Source organism: Miniopterus natalensis, chromosome 7 (assembly GCF_054644295.1).
Source record: "Miniopterus natalensis isolate mMinNat1 chromosome 7, mMinNat1.hap1, whole genome shotgun sequence".
Classification (NCBI taxonomy): domain Eukaryota; kingdom Metazoa; phylum Chordata; class Mammalia; order Chiroptera; family Miniopteridae; genus Miniopterus; species Miniopterus natalensis.
This window is the reverse complement of record NC_142087.1, coordinates 82,964,318-82,982,043: the sequence shown is the minus strand read 5'-3', so window position 1 is coordinate 82,982,043 and position 17,726 is coordinate 82,964,318. Positions and strand designations below refer to the sequence as shown.

At 58.6% G+C, this 17,726-nt stretch overlaps 1 protein-coding gene across 1 annotated transcript; it reads right to left on the bottom strand.

The window, feature by feature from the left end:
- Positions 1 to 2,311: 2,311 nt before the first annotated feature.
- Positions 2,312 to 15,840, bottom strand: SLC17A9 (solute carrier family 17 member 9). Its single transcript, XM_016203234.2, has 13 exons — positions 15,782 to 15,840; positions 11,322 to 11,519; positions 10,822 to 10,961; positions 9,107 to 9,206; positions 7,798 to 7,928; positions 7,237 to 7,333; positions 6,984 to 7,080; positions 6,345 to 6,432; positions 5,622 to 5,656; positions 5,126 to 5,241; positions 4,405 to 4,460; positions 4,208 to 4,237; positions 2,312 to 2,475 (listed from the first exon to the last, which is right to left on the bottom strand). The coding sequence occupies exons 1-13, from the start codon at positions 15,838 to 15,840 to the stop codon at positions 2,312 to 2,314; spliced, it is 1,311 nt and encodes a 436-aa protein (XP_016058720.2).
- Between the last annotated feature and the right edge of the window lie 1,886 nt (positions 15,841 to 17,726).

The following is a 17,726-nucleotide window of genomic DNA, read 5'->3' as shown; positions in this document are numbered from 1 at the left end:
ATAGGAAGGAAGGAAGCCCTGACACCTGCGACAACATGGATGGACCTAGAGAACATCGTGCTCAGTGACGTGAACCAGTCACAAGAAGACCACTTATAGGAGGTGCTTAGAGTTGTCAAAACCAGAGAGTAGAATGGTGGGTGCCAGTGCCTGGGGGGTGAGTGTTTAATGGGGACAGAGCCATTTTAGGAAGATGAAAGGCCTGGTGGTGGCCGCACAGCAGTGAGAATGCACCGGAGCACTGAGCTGCACACTCACACAGGGTCGCGATGGTGGCCCTTATGTCGTGTGTCCTGGGGAGTTTCCTAGACTGGGCTCCAGACTCAGGACAGCAGGTCACAGAAGTGGAAGCACTTGAGGTTGTCAAGGAAACCTCCGGTGGAGCAAACAAAAGGCCTTCATGGGAAATTAACATTCTTACTGCACCTCTGCAAACAGGCCAAGCCAGACTCATTTCGTGATCAAGAACCTTCCCTTCAGCCCGGCTGGGCGTGGCTCAGCGGTCGGGGTTCGATTCCCGGTCAGGGCACATGCCCGGGTTGTGGGTTCGATCCCCAGTTGGGGGCGTGCAGGAGGCAGCCGATCAATGACTCTCTCATCATTGATGTTTCTATCTCTTTCTCTCTCCCTCTCCTTTCCTCCCTCTGAAATCAATAAAGATATATCTTAAAAAAAAAAAAAAGAATCTTCCTTTCAGCCTGGCCAGTGTGGCTCAGTGGTTGCGCATGGACCTATGAAACAGAAGGTTACCAGTTCAATTCCCGGTCAGGGTTGGGGGCTCCATCCCCAGTGGGGGTATGCAGGAGGCAGCCAGTTGATATCTCTCTCCCGTCGATGTTTCTATCTCTCTATCCCTCTCCCTTTCTCTCTAAATATCAATAAAAACATTTTTAAAAAATTTCAAAAAGAATCTTCCTTTCAGATTCTTTCTGATCAAAAGTGGGGAGACTGTGGGGGAAGTTTGTGCTGAATTAGAAACCACGAGACGTCCCCGCAGGGCCTGGGGCCTGGGTTGTGTGACTGCGGCTGGGGCTGCTGGGGTCTGGGGGAGCTGGTAGCAGTGTCTCCTATTCCCATGCACGGACGAGCAGGCCCGGCCCAGTGCTGACATTCAGTGCCCTGTCTTTAACTGTCTGCTCCTGGGATTTTCCTTTGACCTATTTGTAACGTTTAACTGGTTTCCTCTTGAATGAGTTCAATAAATATTTTTATTTTTATTTTATTTATTTTATTGATTGAGAGAGAGGAAGGGAGAGGGAGAGAGAAATATCAATGAGTCATGGATCAGCTGCCTCCTGCATGCCCCCTGCTGGGGATCGAGCCCGCACCCCAGGCGTGTACCCCGACCAGGAACCCAACTGCCATCTCCTAGATCCTAGGTTGATGTTCAACCGCTGAGCCACACCAGCCAGGCTGAGTTCAATAAATCTTTAACAAGTATTTATGTTTTAAAAAATATGCTTGTAAAGTAATAGTCTTCTTTTAAATAAATTAACAGTCATCATTTAAGTATGGCTTTGGTATGGTTTCCCACATTTTTGTATATTTTTTCTCTCCACATACATCTGGCAACACCTATTATTCATGAGACAATGGCTCCTCTGTCATAAAGGGAAGGCAGGGTCATCTGGTTCTAGGGAACGTCTGAGGCAGGCAGAGGTGCCCAGGCTCCCCTCACAGTGGTCACCAGGTGCCAGGGGAGCAGAGCACATTGCTAGTGTCCAGGGATCCATGGGAGGGGGATGCCATGGATGGGGTCCCCCCAAATGGCCAAAGGGCTGGTGCTCACTGCCCACCCCACCCAACAGCCTTCCTCTAGAGCTGTGATCCTTGCCAGGGGCAGCTGCCCTAGGGACACTTGGTGATAGCAAGAGACAGTGTTGGGGGCCAGGGACACTGCTGAACACCCCACAATGCATAGCAATGAATTCCCACCACAGAGGATGATCCAGCCCCAAGTGCTGAGAAAAAGCAAAGCAGGTTTTGTGTGGACTGCAGTCCAGGCCCTCTGCGACAGGCACCATTCACAAGCAAGCCTGTGGCAGGGTCATGTCTGACTCTACACTAACTCTAGTCACCCATGAGAGTCCCACCAATGCTGAGAGGGGCACAGTGCCCCACTGGCAGAGGGGAAACTGAGGCACAGCCAGGGCCGGGCACCTGCACTGGCCCCACCTTCCCACTCCACCAAGGCTCACTCTCCTCGACCAAGACTCTCACAAGCCTAGAGTCAAGAGCAAGAGGCTCTTAAATGGAGCCCCTTGCACCGAGGCTGATGGTGCGGGTCCTTGGGGGACTTGGGGTCGGGCAGCTAGAGGTCCTCGTGGCTGGGGCTCAGGTCCACCCTCTGGGCCTTTCCAAACATCAGGAAGGTGCACAGCCCCAGGCTGCTGATGGCGGCCACCAGGTTGAACAAGGACGTCCAGGAGCCTGTGGTCTCGATCAGGTAACCACCCAGGCCCACGCCCACAACACCTGTACCCAAGAGAGGTGACAGGCAGGCTCAGTGACAGGCACTCCCCGGAACAATTTGGAGGAGAGGAACTGGGGTGGGGATCCCTGGAGGAGAGGCCCGGTGGGGGCCTGAGAGAGAGAAACCAAATTCAGTTGTCTGAGGGCCAGCCTCAGTCTCAGGGGGGCAGCGAGCTCAAGCCATCCAGGAAATCACCCATCCCAGGTCCCTCTGCGTCCTTCACAGGGCACAGGGCAGCAGGAGGGGCTGGGCTAAGGAATGAGCTGTCATTGTCATCCAGGCACTTTAACCTGTGGGGACCAGGAACCTTGGGGATTTGGCTCATCTCTATGGGTAGGGGCTGGGGGGGAAGGTGAACACTACAGTGGGGGATGGAGGGAGATGAACACTACAGTGAGGGGATGGGGGAAGGTGAACACTACAGTGGGGGATGGAGGGAGATGAACACTACAGTGGGGAATGGGGAAGGTGGATACTACAGTGGGGGGATGGGGGAGGTGGATACTACAGTGGGGAATGGGGAAGGTGGATACTACAGTGGGGGGATGGGGGAGGTGAACACTACAGTGGGGGGATGGGGAGGTGAACACTACAGTGGGGGGATGGGGGAGGTGAACACTACAGTGGGGGGATGGGGAGGTGAACACTACAGTGGGGGGATGGGGAGGTGAACACTACAGTGAGGGGATGGGGAAGGTGGATACTACAGTGGGGGATGGGGGAGGTGAACACTACAGTGGGGGATGGGGGAGGTGAACACTACAGTGGGGGGATGGGGAGGTGAACACTACAGTGGGGGATGGGGGAGGTGAACACTACAGTGGGGGATGGGGAGGTGAACACTACAGTGGGGGGATGGGGAGGTGAACACTACAGTGGGGGGATGGGGGAGGTGAACACTACAGTGGGGGGATGGGGAGGTGAACACTACAGTGGGGGGATGGGGAGGTGAACACTACAGTGGGGGGATGGGGGAGGTGAACACTACAGTGAGGGGATGGGGAAGGTGGATACTGCAGTGGGGGATGGGGGAGGTGAACACTACAGTGGGGGATGGGGGAGGTGAACACTACAGTGGGGGATGGGGAGGTGAACACTACAGTGGGGGGATGGGGAGGTGAACACTACAGTGGGGGGATGGGGGAGGTGAACACTACAGTGGGGGGATGGGGGAGGTGAACACTACAGTGGGGGGATGGGGGAGGTGAACACTACAGTGGGGGGATGGGGGAGGTGAACACTACAGTGAGGGGATGGGGAAGGTGGATACTACAGTGGGGGATGGGGGAGGTGAACACTACAGTGGGGGGATGGGGGAGGTGAACACTACAGTGAGGGGATGGGGAAGGTGGATACTACAGTGGGGGATGGGGGAAGGTAGATACTACAGTGGGGGATGGGGGAATGTGGATACTACAGTGGGGGATGGGGGAAGGTGAACACTACAGTGGGGGGATGGGGGAGGTGAAACCACAGTGGGGGATGGGGGACGTGAACACTACAGTGGGGGATGGGGGACGTGAACACTACAGTGGGGGATGGGGGGAGGTGAACACTATGGAAAGCAGTTCTATTCTCTCCCTGGTGTAACTCTGAGGTCTGGGATACTGTTGGACCCCCCTGAAGGGTGCCACACCCCACCCTGCAGCCCGAAGGTAGTGGGAGGACACAGGGGCGGGGCAGCCAGGAGGCACCTCAGGCACCTCAGGCAGGGGGTCCCAGCTGGCCTCTCACCTGCCAACGCCCCAGCTGTGTTGGCCACACCTGTGAACGAGAAGGAGGGCGCTCAGAGGAGTCCCACTGTGCCCCTCCCGTGGCATCCCACCTGGGAGCAGCCCCTGAGGGCTTGGGGCGGGCATCAGGAGGCTGGGCGAGCAGTGCCCAGGCTGGGGGCAGATGCTTTGTATTCACGAAGGGGCTGGGGTCCTCACCAAAGAGAACGCCAGCGCAGGATGGGGCCAGGTCCTGGATGTTAACAGAAATGCCACTGTGGGGAAGAGGAAAGACATGGGCAAGTGACCACAGGGCAGCGGCTGCCCCACAAAACCATCAGTCCTCTGAGCACGTGGAGCCGAGACCATCAAGGGGGTGCTTGGGGCCCAGTCCAACCAGGGTGCTTTGGCTACACTTGGGCCATCTGAGCCAAACCCCTGCTCTCCCATGTTGGTGGTAACACAGTGCAGGGACCCACTGCCAGGATGAAACAACCAGGAAGGCAAGCTTGTCAAATGCTGTCCACACATTTGAAAAACGACCTTTAATGGCCAATTTCCAAAACAACTCCCCGTGAAGTTTCTCTGATGGGGGAGGTGAAACCACAACCGGGTTGATGCTGGGCACTGGGGAGGACTGGGAACCCCAGGATGGACATGGACAGAACTGGCTCCTCAAGGTTGACACAGAAGAAGCTACTTGGAGATTGGTGCCTCCTCTCCCAGCCCCTCCCCCAGCACGGTATTTTTTTCTCCAAATGGCCCAGGTCCAAGCTGGCTGATAGCCAGACAAGCCTTTACCTCCATGGCTCATGTGTGGGGACACCTACCCCTTGCCCGCCCTCCACACACCCCGAGCTCTGAGAACCCAGAACTTGCAGTGCCAGAGGCACCCAACGGCAGATGGGCTGCTCTGGTGGGCAGGGCATGGGGCCCTTACCTGTGGTTGAAGGTCTGCAGGCCGATGGAGGCCGATGCAAAGAGCACAGACTTACAGAAGCTCGAGGTGTGACCCAAACACAGGGCAAAAACACTGGATAGGCCCAGGCCCATCACCTGCGGACAGACACTGGTGTCGGGTGAAGCTGTGCCAACAAGGGTCAGGGGGAAAGCCCTCCCATGCCTGGACCTCCCTAGAGGACGTGTGGAACAGGCTCCAGGATAAGCCATCCCTGCTGGTCAAACCTAATGTGGACAGACCCCATTAAATGTGAGCAAACCCAGGCCCAGAAATGGACGCTGGGGCTCAGAGAGACACAGAGAGCCACATACACAGCTCAGAGAAGGGTGCCGAACTGGCCTGCAGTACCACCCAGGGCACCCTCCAACTGTGCTGTTACACCAGCTCAATTCTGGGTCAGGTGCTTTGGGGACACAACCCTCGGGTCCCAGGAACAAACAAATGTCCAGAGACAGCCATCCCACAACCTCCCTACCTGCATGAACTTCCGCACAGTGATGGTTCTGTAACCTGGACAGAGAGGACACCAGGACGTGTTCCCACTGGCCCATTTGCATTGATACCTCCCCCCCCGCCCCCCCCCATGGCACACACAGAGGGGAACCCCCAGTAGTGCTGCAGGAGGGAGCAGGGGAGAGTAGGGCCGGGCTCCAGGCTCAAGCTGTGGTGTTCTGTGTTGTGGGAGAGGCATGTGCACATATGTGAGTGCTTGTGTGTGCATCTACTCTGAGGTTCACCTGCACTCACAGGGGCCGAGGCTGAGGTTGGGCAGACCCATGGAAGGAAGCCATTCAGACAGTGACAAGTGTGCACTCTCATCCTGGCTCACACCTGACCCCACCAGGTGCCCTTTCCATCTTTGAAGAGAGTCAGGGGCTGCATCCAGCCCTTGGAAGGTAACACCACAGTCACAGGGGGGCTTAGATTCTCTCACTGCACCCCAAGCCCACCCTTAATGGGGAAGCTGAGGCTGGGGAGTCACCTGCTGAGTCAGGCCGGGAGCCAGGCTCCCATGGGCCCACCCTGTGCTGGCTCTGAGGGGCCGAGAGTCTCACTCTCCCAGCTTGGTCCTGGGGGGGGGGGGGTATGGCCTTTTCCCATTGCTGTGGCTGCCCTCCCAGGAGGGGTGCCTCCCAGCCTCCCATGGTGAGGTGAGGCTCGGGCATGGCTCCCAGCCGTCCCTGTCCCCAGGGCTCACCCTGACTGATAAGGTGGTCGGAGAGAAACCCGCTGAACAGACTGGCTGGAATTGCCACCAGCCAGGGCACCACGTTGAAGACCCAGCCCTGCAGGGAGGGAGGGGGATCTCAGAGGAAGCCAGGACAGCCCCCACATGCACCCCCACCCTGGGGGTCAGGCCTCCTTAACCCTAACCCATACCCACAGTGCTGGGCCCCCAGCACAGTCTCCCCTGGGGTAGAGTCTCCCAGGGCAGAGTGGAGGTAGAGAGGGACGTAGTCCCGGCCTAGGAGTGTGTACAGCTCAGGGGATCCTGGCCACCAGAACCGGGAGGGTGGCCAGCTTGCCTGGGTGACATCCTTGTTCACATCAGGCCTCTGCCTGGCACCTCCTCAGGAATGACCATCATAGACGGCCAGCCAGGCCCAGGCCGGGGCTCTGTGCAGGTTCACAGCCCAAGGTGTGAGTGAGCCAGTGTGGGGGGTCAAGGCACAGGCCAAGGCACTGGCCCTGAGTGTGGGGGAGTCATCTCGGGGCCATAGGCCGGCAGGGTGTCAGGACCGCATAGACCTGGGGCGGCAGGGGCCCATCTGCACATCCGGCGTAGCGCTGGCCATGTGTGGGCCTCACCCTGCAGGAATCCGGGCCGCACACCCACCTCAGAGCTCGGGAAGGTCTCCTTGAAGAAGGTGGGCAGCCAGGACAGCAGCGTGAAAAAGGAGCTGGCTGCCGCGAGCTGGGAGAGGACAGCCGCCCTGTGGGGACAGGTGCCACTCAGGCCCAGGGTCCCAGCCCAGGGGCAGACAGAGGGCCTGGGAGACCATGGCTCTGTGATTAGTCAGTGCTGGAGACATGCAGGGTCCCCAGCCCCCACCCTGTCCCACAAGGTGACCCCCGTGCATCCGGCTCACCAGACAGAAGGCTTCCGGAAGAGCTGTCTCCAGGGGACCCTGGTGTGCCTGGCCATGGGCAGGCCTTGCACCAAAACACCCAAGGCCAGAATGAGATCTGGAGGGAGCAAGGAGTGCCCCTGTGAAAGCTACTCAGAATCGAGGAACTGCTGCTCGGAGGCACTGGCGACTGGGGGCAGCTCCCTTAGTCCACCCTCCCCTCTGTGGCCAGTGCCTTTGTGAGTCCACGTTTGTGTCTGAACAAGCTTTCCTGATTCCCCTGACCCCCAGCCCCGAGTCCTCCCAGCCCCTCTTCCGTCGTCTGACATGCGACCTCCCTGCCTCTGCCTTGGCCCTGGTGGACCCCTCAGCACAGAACGTGGTGGTAGCCATGGCCCAGGGTCCAACACGGGCGTGTTTTCTGAGGCTCTAGTCTGGGGCCGAGCAGCAGCCCCTAGTCCCCTGAGCTGGGGCAGCTCTGTGACTTTCATGTTGGGTGGCAGCAGGAGGGGCCCAGCTCCAGGCCCTCGCCCCCCCCCCGGCGGCTGCATTTGTGGGCTGCGCCTCCCCGGCCGTGGTTACCTTGTTCGCTCAGCAGGTACCTGTACACGTAACACACCCAAAGCAGGGTGAGGCCGCCAGAGAGGTAGAAGACGCTCTGCCAGCCGTACCAGTTCAAGAGCAGGGAGCCCACTGCCCCGGTCACAAGCGTCCTGGAACAACAGAGGACCATGGCCCTGACCCTCAGCTTCACCCAGGCAAGGAGGCGCCTGGACAATCACACCCTGTGCAAGCTGAGTTCTTGAAAAACTAGATGTGCCCTCTCCCAGCCCACTGGTTAAAGACTGCAGTGTTCAGGAGACACTCTGACGAGATCAGGCACATTCAGGGTGGTATGGCCATAGACTCAGGAGACACTCTGGATGACACTTGGCCACAGTGCACTCAGGCACAGTCACGTGGCTGAGACATGGCACAGGGGCCCTGTGTTGCTTGAATGTCTTGAATTGTAGGCCTTCAAGGGAGCCTACAATTTGGGTGTGGGTCTTTCTAAACTAAAATCCCAATACCCCTGGGACCCTCGCCTCCCTACACGTCACCAAGTGGTTTGTTCAGGGTCTGCTTCCCCACTGCCCCCATCGGCCAAGGTTTGGCCAGGAAACAACAAAGGAGAAAAAACCTGGGCCCGGGATTGAGGCCACTGGGCCTGCCGGGGTCACTTCCTCTCTGAGGCTCCATTTCCTTGCCCCTGTCACAGGCCTAGGACACCAAGATGAAGTGGGATTTCAGATAAATAGAAATATTTCCTAGTGTCCCATATTGCTGCTCTGAATGCCACACTGCAGTGGGTGCCCTGGGTTCTTATTTGGGCAGCTCCAGCCCACCCATGGGCACCCCTCACTCCTCTGAATTCTTGCCTAGACCTTGGAGCAGTGGAGTGAGGGCCCTGAGCCCGGAGGTCATGAAGCCCAGTCAGGACATGGAGATGTCCTTCCACATGGAGCAGCAGGGTGGCCAAGGGAGGAAGGGCACAGGGTTATCACGCCCCAAACGTGACACGTGCCGTCCAGGCCAAGGGCAGGCCGCCTCCCCCATAGGAATATGCGCCCCCCCCCCCCCCCCCGCCCCAGCTCCACCAGCACAGATGACGGGAGCTTGGTGAAGTGCTGCTGCCTGGCTCACATGCCAGAGCCCAGAGCTCACTCACCTGCCCCCAGCACCTTTGCACAGTGATCGGGAGTGGCAGCCAAAGCCTCCATGGAGCACAGAACCAGCTGGACCCATGTCACCCTGAGCAGCAGATGCACTCACGTGGCCTGTCCCACCACCTATGGGGCTCTGCCAGGGACACATACTTTGCCTCCCCTGGGCCCCTGAGGCTGAGACTCACCCAAACTGGGAGCCGGCCCCCACAGTGCTGTAGGTGAAGGCTCGCTCGCTCTCACGGACCTTCTGGGACAGCAGGCTCGTCAGCGCAGGGAAGTAAACCCCTGGAATAAGCAGAGAACACAGAGGCTCCCAGGTGCTGGGTCCTGGGTCAGCAGGTCCAGTGAGGACAGCCAGTTGACAGTAAGAGCCAGGCCAGAAAGCTCCCCATCAGTGATTATTCAAGCTTGGGGTGTCCTTCATGCTCACATCACCCCAAGGGACCAGCAGCGACACTTAGCTAAGGAGACGCTCAGCTTGGGTGAGAGGTGCCAGCGGGAAAGATTTCTACCACCGTCACTGGACCTTGAGAGCCCCACTAGCTCTATAGTCCTGGCACACACGTGTGACATGCCTGATCACACACACTGATCACACTAGCACACGCTTTCTCTCACACATACGGTGCACATACAATGTGAGACCTGAACGGCCCTGTGGAACCACAGTGCTGGGTCCTGGATGTGATGCTGCCCTGTAGCTACTTGAGGTGTCACCACAGGGAAGTAGGGAGAGAGCATAGAACTTCCTATATGTTTCTTTGCAACTTGCTGGGAATCTACAATTATTTCAAACACTAGTTTTTAAAAAACTGCATTGGGGACTTCAGCTCTTGCCTGTTATGATGTAAGAGGCTAAGGACCAGAATAAGATTTGGTCCCTGCTTTCCCCTCAGGGCCCTGGCCCTGCCCACACAGAGTGCCTTCACCCAGGGTGACAGTTGCCCCTGGAGCCCGGTCTGTCCCCCATAGTAGGCCATAGAGAAGTCCTTTTGCCTCTCAGGAGGATGGGAGAAACAGCCTGAACTGTGGGCCACTCAGAGGGGTGCCTACAGCCCAGCCCTGAGACCTTCATCAACAGGACTGTGAGTACCAGCCATAGGCCACATGGGGACCATGTGGAGTGGGTTCATAGGAGCACAGAGGCTAGTCCACCAGGACCACCCATGGGCCGGACTGGTGGGGCTGGTCAGAAAATAGGCACAGGCCAATTCCAGGAGCACAAGGTTTCCCAGGGCCCATGTCCTGTCCCAGGATAGGAGTGGGTCACCAGGGGTCACTTCTGGATCAGGGAGGGAGATGTGGTGAGGAAGAGGTCAGAACCCATGTGCTCAGATTGCCTCCAGGAGATGGACACTGTTAGGTGCCAGGCTGGTGCAGGTGGAAGCTCACAGGCTGTCGGTTCCCTGGAGCGGAGGCTGGATACCACCTGGGGCCACTGAGGTCTTTGGGGGCTCCCTCCAGAAGCCTAATGCAACCAGAACATGGGACCCTGAGTCCCCACCATGCCCGTCAGCTGTGTAAAGCTGACGGTTATCACATAGCAACCTGGTTGCTGCCCGGGTCCCCGGAGTAGCCTTTTTGGCAGGAGGATGTCTGACATTAGAATGTTGCCAGACTGTGAAATGTTTCTAGAAATGAAAATTGCTAGGTGCCAAGGCATCATGAGGCCAAGCTGCCCACCCATCACACAAAGGAGCACACAGGAGCACATATGCATGCACAGTGCACTGCCTGCATGAACACATACATGTGCACACAGGAGCATGTGCATGCACAATGAACTGCCTGTGTGAATATGCACACGTGCACATACACACATGCACACACATATGTGCACATACCTCCCGTGACAGTTGACTGCCGGCAGTGTGAGGGAAGCCCTCTGAGGTGTGCCTACCTTGAAGCAAGCCGGTGAGGATGCGCGAGAAGGTCATGAAGACCAGGTGGGCACTGCCCAGGTGGGCCAGCAGCGGGGTGGCAGCGGTGATGAAGCCCCAGGCAGAGGCTGACAGCAGGATGACCTTCTCACCCCCGATCCTGGAGGGGACAAGAGGGCGGTGATGGTGGAGCCTTGTGGCCAGGCTGAGCTGCAGGATCAGAGATCCTGCCTAGGAGACACCCGGGTGGGGGGCCTGGGCCATCCGTCTGGCGCTACACCCCTTTGCGGAGGAAATCAAAGGTGAGAACACAGGGTCCAATCAGTCCGTCCATCCCCACACCCCAGAGCCCTCACTAGGATTCCAAGCACCTGACGGGGAGCTGTGCACCTCCAAGTCCCCCTGGACCTCAGGTTTCCCAGCCCTGGCTCCTTCTGGGGGGCCTCTCCCCACAGGAATTTCCCAGGAGGCCCTCCCCAAGAGCTCCCCAGTCCAGTGTGGGGAGTGGGGAAGCGGTTACCTGTCCCCCAGGTGGCCGCCCACGATCTGAGTCAGGCAGTAGCCCCAGAAGAAGCTGCTGAGCACAATGCCGGCTTCCTTCTTGTTCCAGCCGAAGTCCTTGCTCATGGAGACGGTGCAGATGGGCATGCTGACGCGGGCACAGTACAGAAGGCATGTGCCCAGCAGCAGTGTCCCCGTCCATGCCTGGCACTCGGGCCTGCAGGAGAGGAGGAGCCAGTCAGGCCCTGGAGGGGCAGAGTCTGAGGGAGGCACCTGGCCACCTCACCAACGTCTAAATGCTACCTGTTGATTCCCAGGAGAGCAGATAGATTCTAGGAACACTGCTGACAGCAGAGGCTTAGAGCCACCGCATGGCCACTGTAGGGTGGCTTCAGTAAACTGTGGTTGGGGTGCTGCTGTCCAGGACTGGCAGCTGTGGACCAAGGGGACCCAGGAAGGCAGTCAGATGGAAACTAATGGCTGGTAACCCATCAAGGGGCAGCAGGCTGGGCAAAAGGACACCTGCTGTGAGGACCCAGTGTCCGTGGGAGCCCTGTAGGTCCTGGGACACTGGAGAAGCTGCAAACACCTGAATGCACTGTGGACTTTGGTTTGTAACTGTGTGTCAACACTAGCTCGCTGACCTCAGGTGGGTCTAGGGGGACCGAGTGGAACAAGTAGACAGAACCTTCCCAGCAATTCTGTAAACCTATGATTGTTCTGAAAGAGAAGGCTTCCTTTGTGCGGGTGGGAGGTGGGGGTTGGAGAGGAGGCTCCCTGCTCATTGGCATGTCTTTGTGCTGTGGGGACATCCTGAGAGTGGGGGTGGCAGCTGGGGGTTTGGGATCCTGCCTGCACCTGGGCTCGCTCACCTGCCTGGGCTCAGGGCAGGTGGCCAGGTCCTCTTCAGGGTGAGAGACTGCAGGAAGCTTGGGCTGTGGGATGGGCCTGGCTGGGTGGATGAAGGGGGCAAAGGCATTAGTGCAGTAGAGCCTTGAGGAGGTCAAGGGAGGAGAGGGTCAAGGGTGAGAGGCCAAAATGCTGGATCGACAGCCCATGTGGACATCAGAGTCATTCAGGGAAATGACAGGGCTCAGCAAGGAGAAGGTGGGGGCCATGAGCCAGGAACCAAAACAGTTAGGTCGTCCAGAAGTGAGGTCAACAGGAGCCTCAGGGGTAGTCGTTAGAGCAGAGTAGGGAAGGATGCCTATGAGGAGGGACACTGGACTGTCCGCTCACTCCCCAAACGCCCATTCAGACCTCTGTCTGAACCTGGCAGAAGGCTGTTGGGGGCTGTCTGCCAGAGACCAAGTGGGGTTCACGCGGCAGACACAGCGACTTGATCTATGGTAGACACCGGGCAGGTTTCCCACCTGCGGACCCCTTCCAGGCTCAAGCTGTGAGGATGACTCAGGAGGACAGTCCAGGGTGAGACCAGGACCACCCCAGGAGGTCCAGAGCCCATACCCGGCTGTGGACGAGGCAGAGGGGACGTGGGACCTGGGACAGGTTGCCTGGCTTCCTCGAGCCTCAGTTTCTCCATGAAGAAGAGCCCATGACCCCGCCTCCTTCACAGTCTGGTAAACAGCAGGGCGACCCACAAGTACCCAGCGTCCCAACGGGCCACTGTGGCTATCTGGGGGGAGGCATGGCAACTGTGTCCCTCACCTCCGCTGCATGGGTCCACTGCACTTCTCGGCAGTGGGAGAGCGAGACGGGAGGGTGCAACCCCCCAAGTCTCCATAGGTGCACACCCTCCCCGCTGCTGCCCCTCAGAGGCTGCTGTGCCCCACCAGCAGACAGCTAATTCCAGGTTCCAGACCACCACGCGAGTGTTTTGGGGTGAATGGAGTCTAAGTTCCAAACAACTGACCTACTGTCCCCAGCAGGTCCATGCTTGCAGACCAGGCCCTGTCTGGAGCTGGGAAGCTCCTACTGGCTGTGCAGTCTTGTGCACGAACTCTCTAGGAGGAGACTTGGGGACTGCTGGGGCCCCTGCATGACTCGAGGAACCGTCTCTTCCCTGGGCCTGTTTCCTCATGGGTACAGTGAAAAGATTGCACTGGATCTTGGATTTCAAGCTGGGTCTGTAGGTGCTCAGCGAGGTGCCATGGGTGGGGCTCCAGGGCACCCTCTGTCGCTACCTGCTTCACATACTGGGACTTCCTACCCGAGCCCGGGGAAACAGGGTCCTGTGCTGAAAGTGCCCACAGTTCTGTGATCTGGGAGCCCTGCTTGGCCACGCCTCTGCGAAAGCCAGGGCCGGTGCTGTACCTGGAATCAGTCCAGTGACCCCTCAGCATCTCCTGGGAAGGGACCCTCGCCCTCATGTCCCAGCCCTACTTCCTGGTTCTTAAAATGCTACTCAGAAGCCAAGACAAGAGCAGCCTCACGGTGGCAGACAGGACAGATCTGGGGGCCTCCCCTGCCTGAGAGGACAAAGTGGAGGGGGGACCCCACTGACGCTCCCTCTGGTGTTCACAGAAGGAAGGGTGTGAGGTGGTGGGGCAGGCTAGGCATCCAAAAGCCCAAGCTCCCAGAAGTGCTTCTCCCTGCCCAGCTGCATCTCTGTCATGGGACCCGGAAGTTCAGGGGCTGGGAGTTCCCGAGGCTCTGACGAGTAGGCTGAGCTGAGGTGTTGGCATAGGTGCTCCCCCGGGAGTTGTGTGAGGCAAGGTGCTGTCTCCTTTCCCCTGGGCCCTGGAGGTCCCCACAGCCCCATTTCTAAGCTAGCAGACAGTGGCAGGTAGGTGGGCAAAGGGATGTCCTTCACAGCCCCTGGGGACGCAGTACAAGGAAGTCTGGCTGGAGGAGGTGACCCAGACCCAGAATGCTCAACCCCTAGGGCAGGATTGGTCAGAGAGGCTGGAGCTTCACCTTGCCCCCTTTGACCTGCCCACCAGCTCATCAAGAGGCCTGTGCCCCCAGCTCATCAAGATGCCTCCGGTGAAGAAGCTAGAACAGTGTGCTTCCTGAAATGGGCCTTGTGCAAGCAGCATCCACAGCTGAGCAAACGTGTGGTCACATGGCCCCTTGATTCAGAAAAGGGAACTGTGCAGGCGCCGAGGGCCAGGAGGGCAGCAAGCCCGAGAGGACATGTGGGTCCAAGGCTGCTGGTCACTCCCACACCTGGGGTGTGGTTGGAGAGCAGCCCTGCCTCCTGGGTGGCCATGAGCACAGATGTGGCAGTCCAGGCAGAGGGCACGCAAAGCCCAAGGCAGTGAACAGCAGCACTTATTCTTACTATCTGTTCAGGGCTGCAAACAGCCTGCTCTCCGCTGAGCACACTCCACCCAGAACCCCACAGGCCCCTCCAGGATACCTGCCTGCCTGTCAGTCCTGGGACCCAAGTGCTGCTTTTACACCCAGCAGCGGGAAGTGGTTACGGCAGAGCCAGCCCAGGCTATTAAACCGTCATCTGAGAGGGAAGTTTGCAGAATGTTTCCTAGCCCTGGGCCACAACCCTCTGCCCACCTGGCTCAAGCCCAGAGCTAGGCCCCACCTCAATAACTAGCAGGGTGCAGAGGGAGGAAGTGAGGGAGAGGCACCTCTAACAGTCCCTAATCTAACCTGAAGAGAAGCCAGGGCTGTGACTGTGATGTTGTGGTCACACTCACACTGTGGCCAGCCCCTCTCCTCCCTGCTCCCTGTGCCCTGTCCCCAGGGAGCCACCTGGCTTTGGACAGCTTCTTACGATCGTCAGCCTCTCCTACTTCCCCAATAACTTTGCCTTCATCTTGACCCCAACACTGGGGGACTGTCCCTTAGGGCCTGCCTGCAACCCTGTGCTGGGGGGCAGGAACAGGAAGGTGCCATTATCCAGCTGGCAACAGAGATGCCCCAGGTTCCCTGGGGACTCAAAGCTGGAGGAGGAGAAGCTCTGGAATTTCAGGGCCTGACGGGGCCCAGGTCCGGCTGGCTTGTCCTCAGCGCCCAGAACCAGAGCAAGCACTGAGCATCAGAGGCCTGGGGGCTTCCCTGGGGGCTCCCATCTCCTTCCTGTCTACATGGTAGTGGAGACAGATATGAAAAAGAGTGGGTGACCTGCCTGGGCCCTTCCGCCCCCACTGCCAACCCCTCCCCCAACACCCTGCAGGGGCCTTGCCCACCTGGCATGAGGTGGCAGGACTCAGCCACCTGGCTGCAGGCTCCAGCGTGTGCCCCTGTGACCAATCCCTGTTTGCCCTGAGGGGGTGACTCTGAACTGCTTCTCTGTGCTTTCAGGTGTGGTCCTACTGTGTGGTCCTACCTGGCAGGGTCAGTTCTAGGACCTCAGAAGCCTGGAGAGGACTCAAGTGGCAATTGCCAGCCCTGGGGCTGGATGGAACGAGGGAGGGTCTGGGCTGGTTGGAGGTACTTGTGTGCTCCTTCCTCCCAGGGTGGTACCTGCCACCCAGGAGCAAAAGAGGCCCTGCAGCAGGATGTCTCTGACCAGGATGCACCCCGCCCCCACCCCGCCTGTGCCCGGTGCGGCCTCACCTGGACCACTGGGTATCCTCTGCTGCGTCCCTGCGGGCCTCGTCTGCGGGCGGCTGCATCGGCAGGATGGCAGGCTGTGGCACAGCAATTCTGTCAGAGCCCAGCTCCCACAGGCAGCGCCGCCCAAGTCCACGTGTCAGTCCCAGCGGCGCTTCCGTTCTGCCCTCCCAGCTCCCAGGACGTGTCACCCCAGATGGCCACTCAGTGGCGGGGTGGGGTGGGGTGGGTGGTGGTGGTGTACGACACAGCAGGCGGGGCGCCCCTCTGGGTCCCCGCCCCGCGGATGTCAATACGCCTGGCCGCGCACACGCCTCCGCAGGGTCAGGCGCTCCATCCCCTCTGCTCCCAGCTCCCTCCACACACCACACCCCGCCCCCTGCCGGTGGCATGGGGCTACCCTGCAGCTCCCCGGACAGATGGGGCTTTGGAGGGCCTGGGCCAGGTTGCCATCCTGGTCCCCAGGTGCTGGTCTTGGACACATTTCTGAGCCGGGGAGACTGCTCCCCATCTATAAATGGGGATGGCTGGTCCCTACCTCACAGGGCTGTGTGTCCATCAAATGAAAGTCAGTAGTAGTTTTACCTGGGCACAGGGACAGTAAGCTAAAGTGTAACCAATTTTTCAAATAGATCTTTGAGGGTGGGCTCCAGCCTGTGACCTTGAACCAGGTGCCAGTGCTGAGCCAACCAGCTGAATCCACCCAGCAGATGCTTGCTGAAGGGGCCTGAGTTCTGCCCAAAGGTGTTCTGGGCCTGAGCTGGAGCCAGGGCTGAGGCCCAGGGTCCTCACTTGAGAAGCCTCCGCAGTGGGTCTCATGCCCACGTGAGGTGCACAGCCAGGATGGAAAGGCTGGGACGCTGGGGTGCACGGCAGTGACTGCTGTCCTGGTCACATCAGGCTTTTTCCAGGTGCTGCCACCTGCTCATACACAACCACCCACCTCAGTCTGTCCTCCACACAGCAGCCTAGGGACTAGGCTAAGTACTACCACACAGAGCCTTCCAGTGGCTTCTCCTACACTTGGAACAAGGCCTCAACTGTCCCAACACCAGAGTGGCTCTCCCAACCTTTCCTCCGTGTTTCTGTGCCTTGAACAGTGTGCCCACCTGGCATTCTTGCACCCTCTGTTCCAGGGCTTCACATGCCTGGCTCCATTCATACTTGCTGACCAGGTGGCTACTCTTCCATCCATGGGACAGAAGGATGGTGGTAGAGAGAGGTTTATTCCCCCAAGGCGCCCTAGCCTATAGCCAAGAATTTTGAGCTATTGCTAAACTCAGTTCCACCAGTATCCCATTCTGTGCCTGGTAATTTTCCTTTGTCCATTGCACCAGGCTCTGTGGTGGTCACTTTCTATAAAAACCCAGAACCACATTGTCGTGAACATTTGTTATTTGACTACTCAAAGTCCTTTTCCTCTTGGAACTGATGTTCTGGGTGGGGAGAGAGAACAGAGGAAGAATAAAGGGAAGCAGGGAAGGGTTGTTTCTGCAAATAGGCTAGGCTGGGTGGTATCCCCAAAAAGATGTGCATGAAGGCTGTTCAAGTGAAGGAGGAAGCATAGCGGTGGGGGTGGGAGGGGCAACCCGTCAGGTGCACAGGCCTGAAGGCACGCTCCACTGCAGGGGCCTGGTGGAGACGCGGAGGACAAGGCCACTGCAATACCCCGTGCTGGGGGGATGGGGACTCTGGCCAGGGCGGAGCAGTGGGCTGAGAGGAGCTGAGTGCATGGCTAGGGTGGGCAGGCTGTGAAAGAGGGCCCAAGATGAGCATCTGACACCTCCCAACACCCTGAGCTTGGCAGGGCTTCCTGTCCTAAGGCAGAAGGTTTGGCTGGCAGCCAGCACTGCTAGACAGTGTCACATTCCAAAGGGAGCCTAGAAACACTTGGCACTGGCCATGGCCAGGGTGGACGCAGTCTCCAGACTCCTAGCTGATCCCGGGA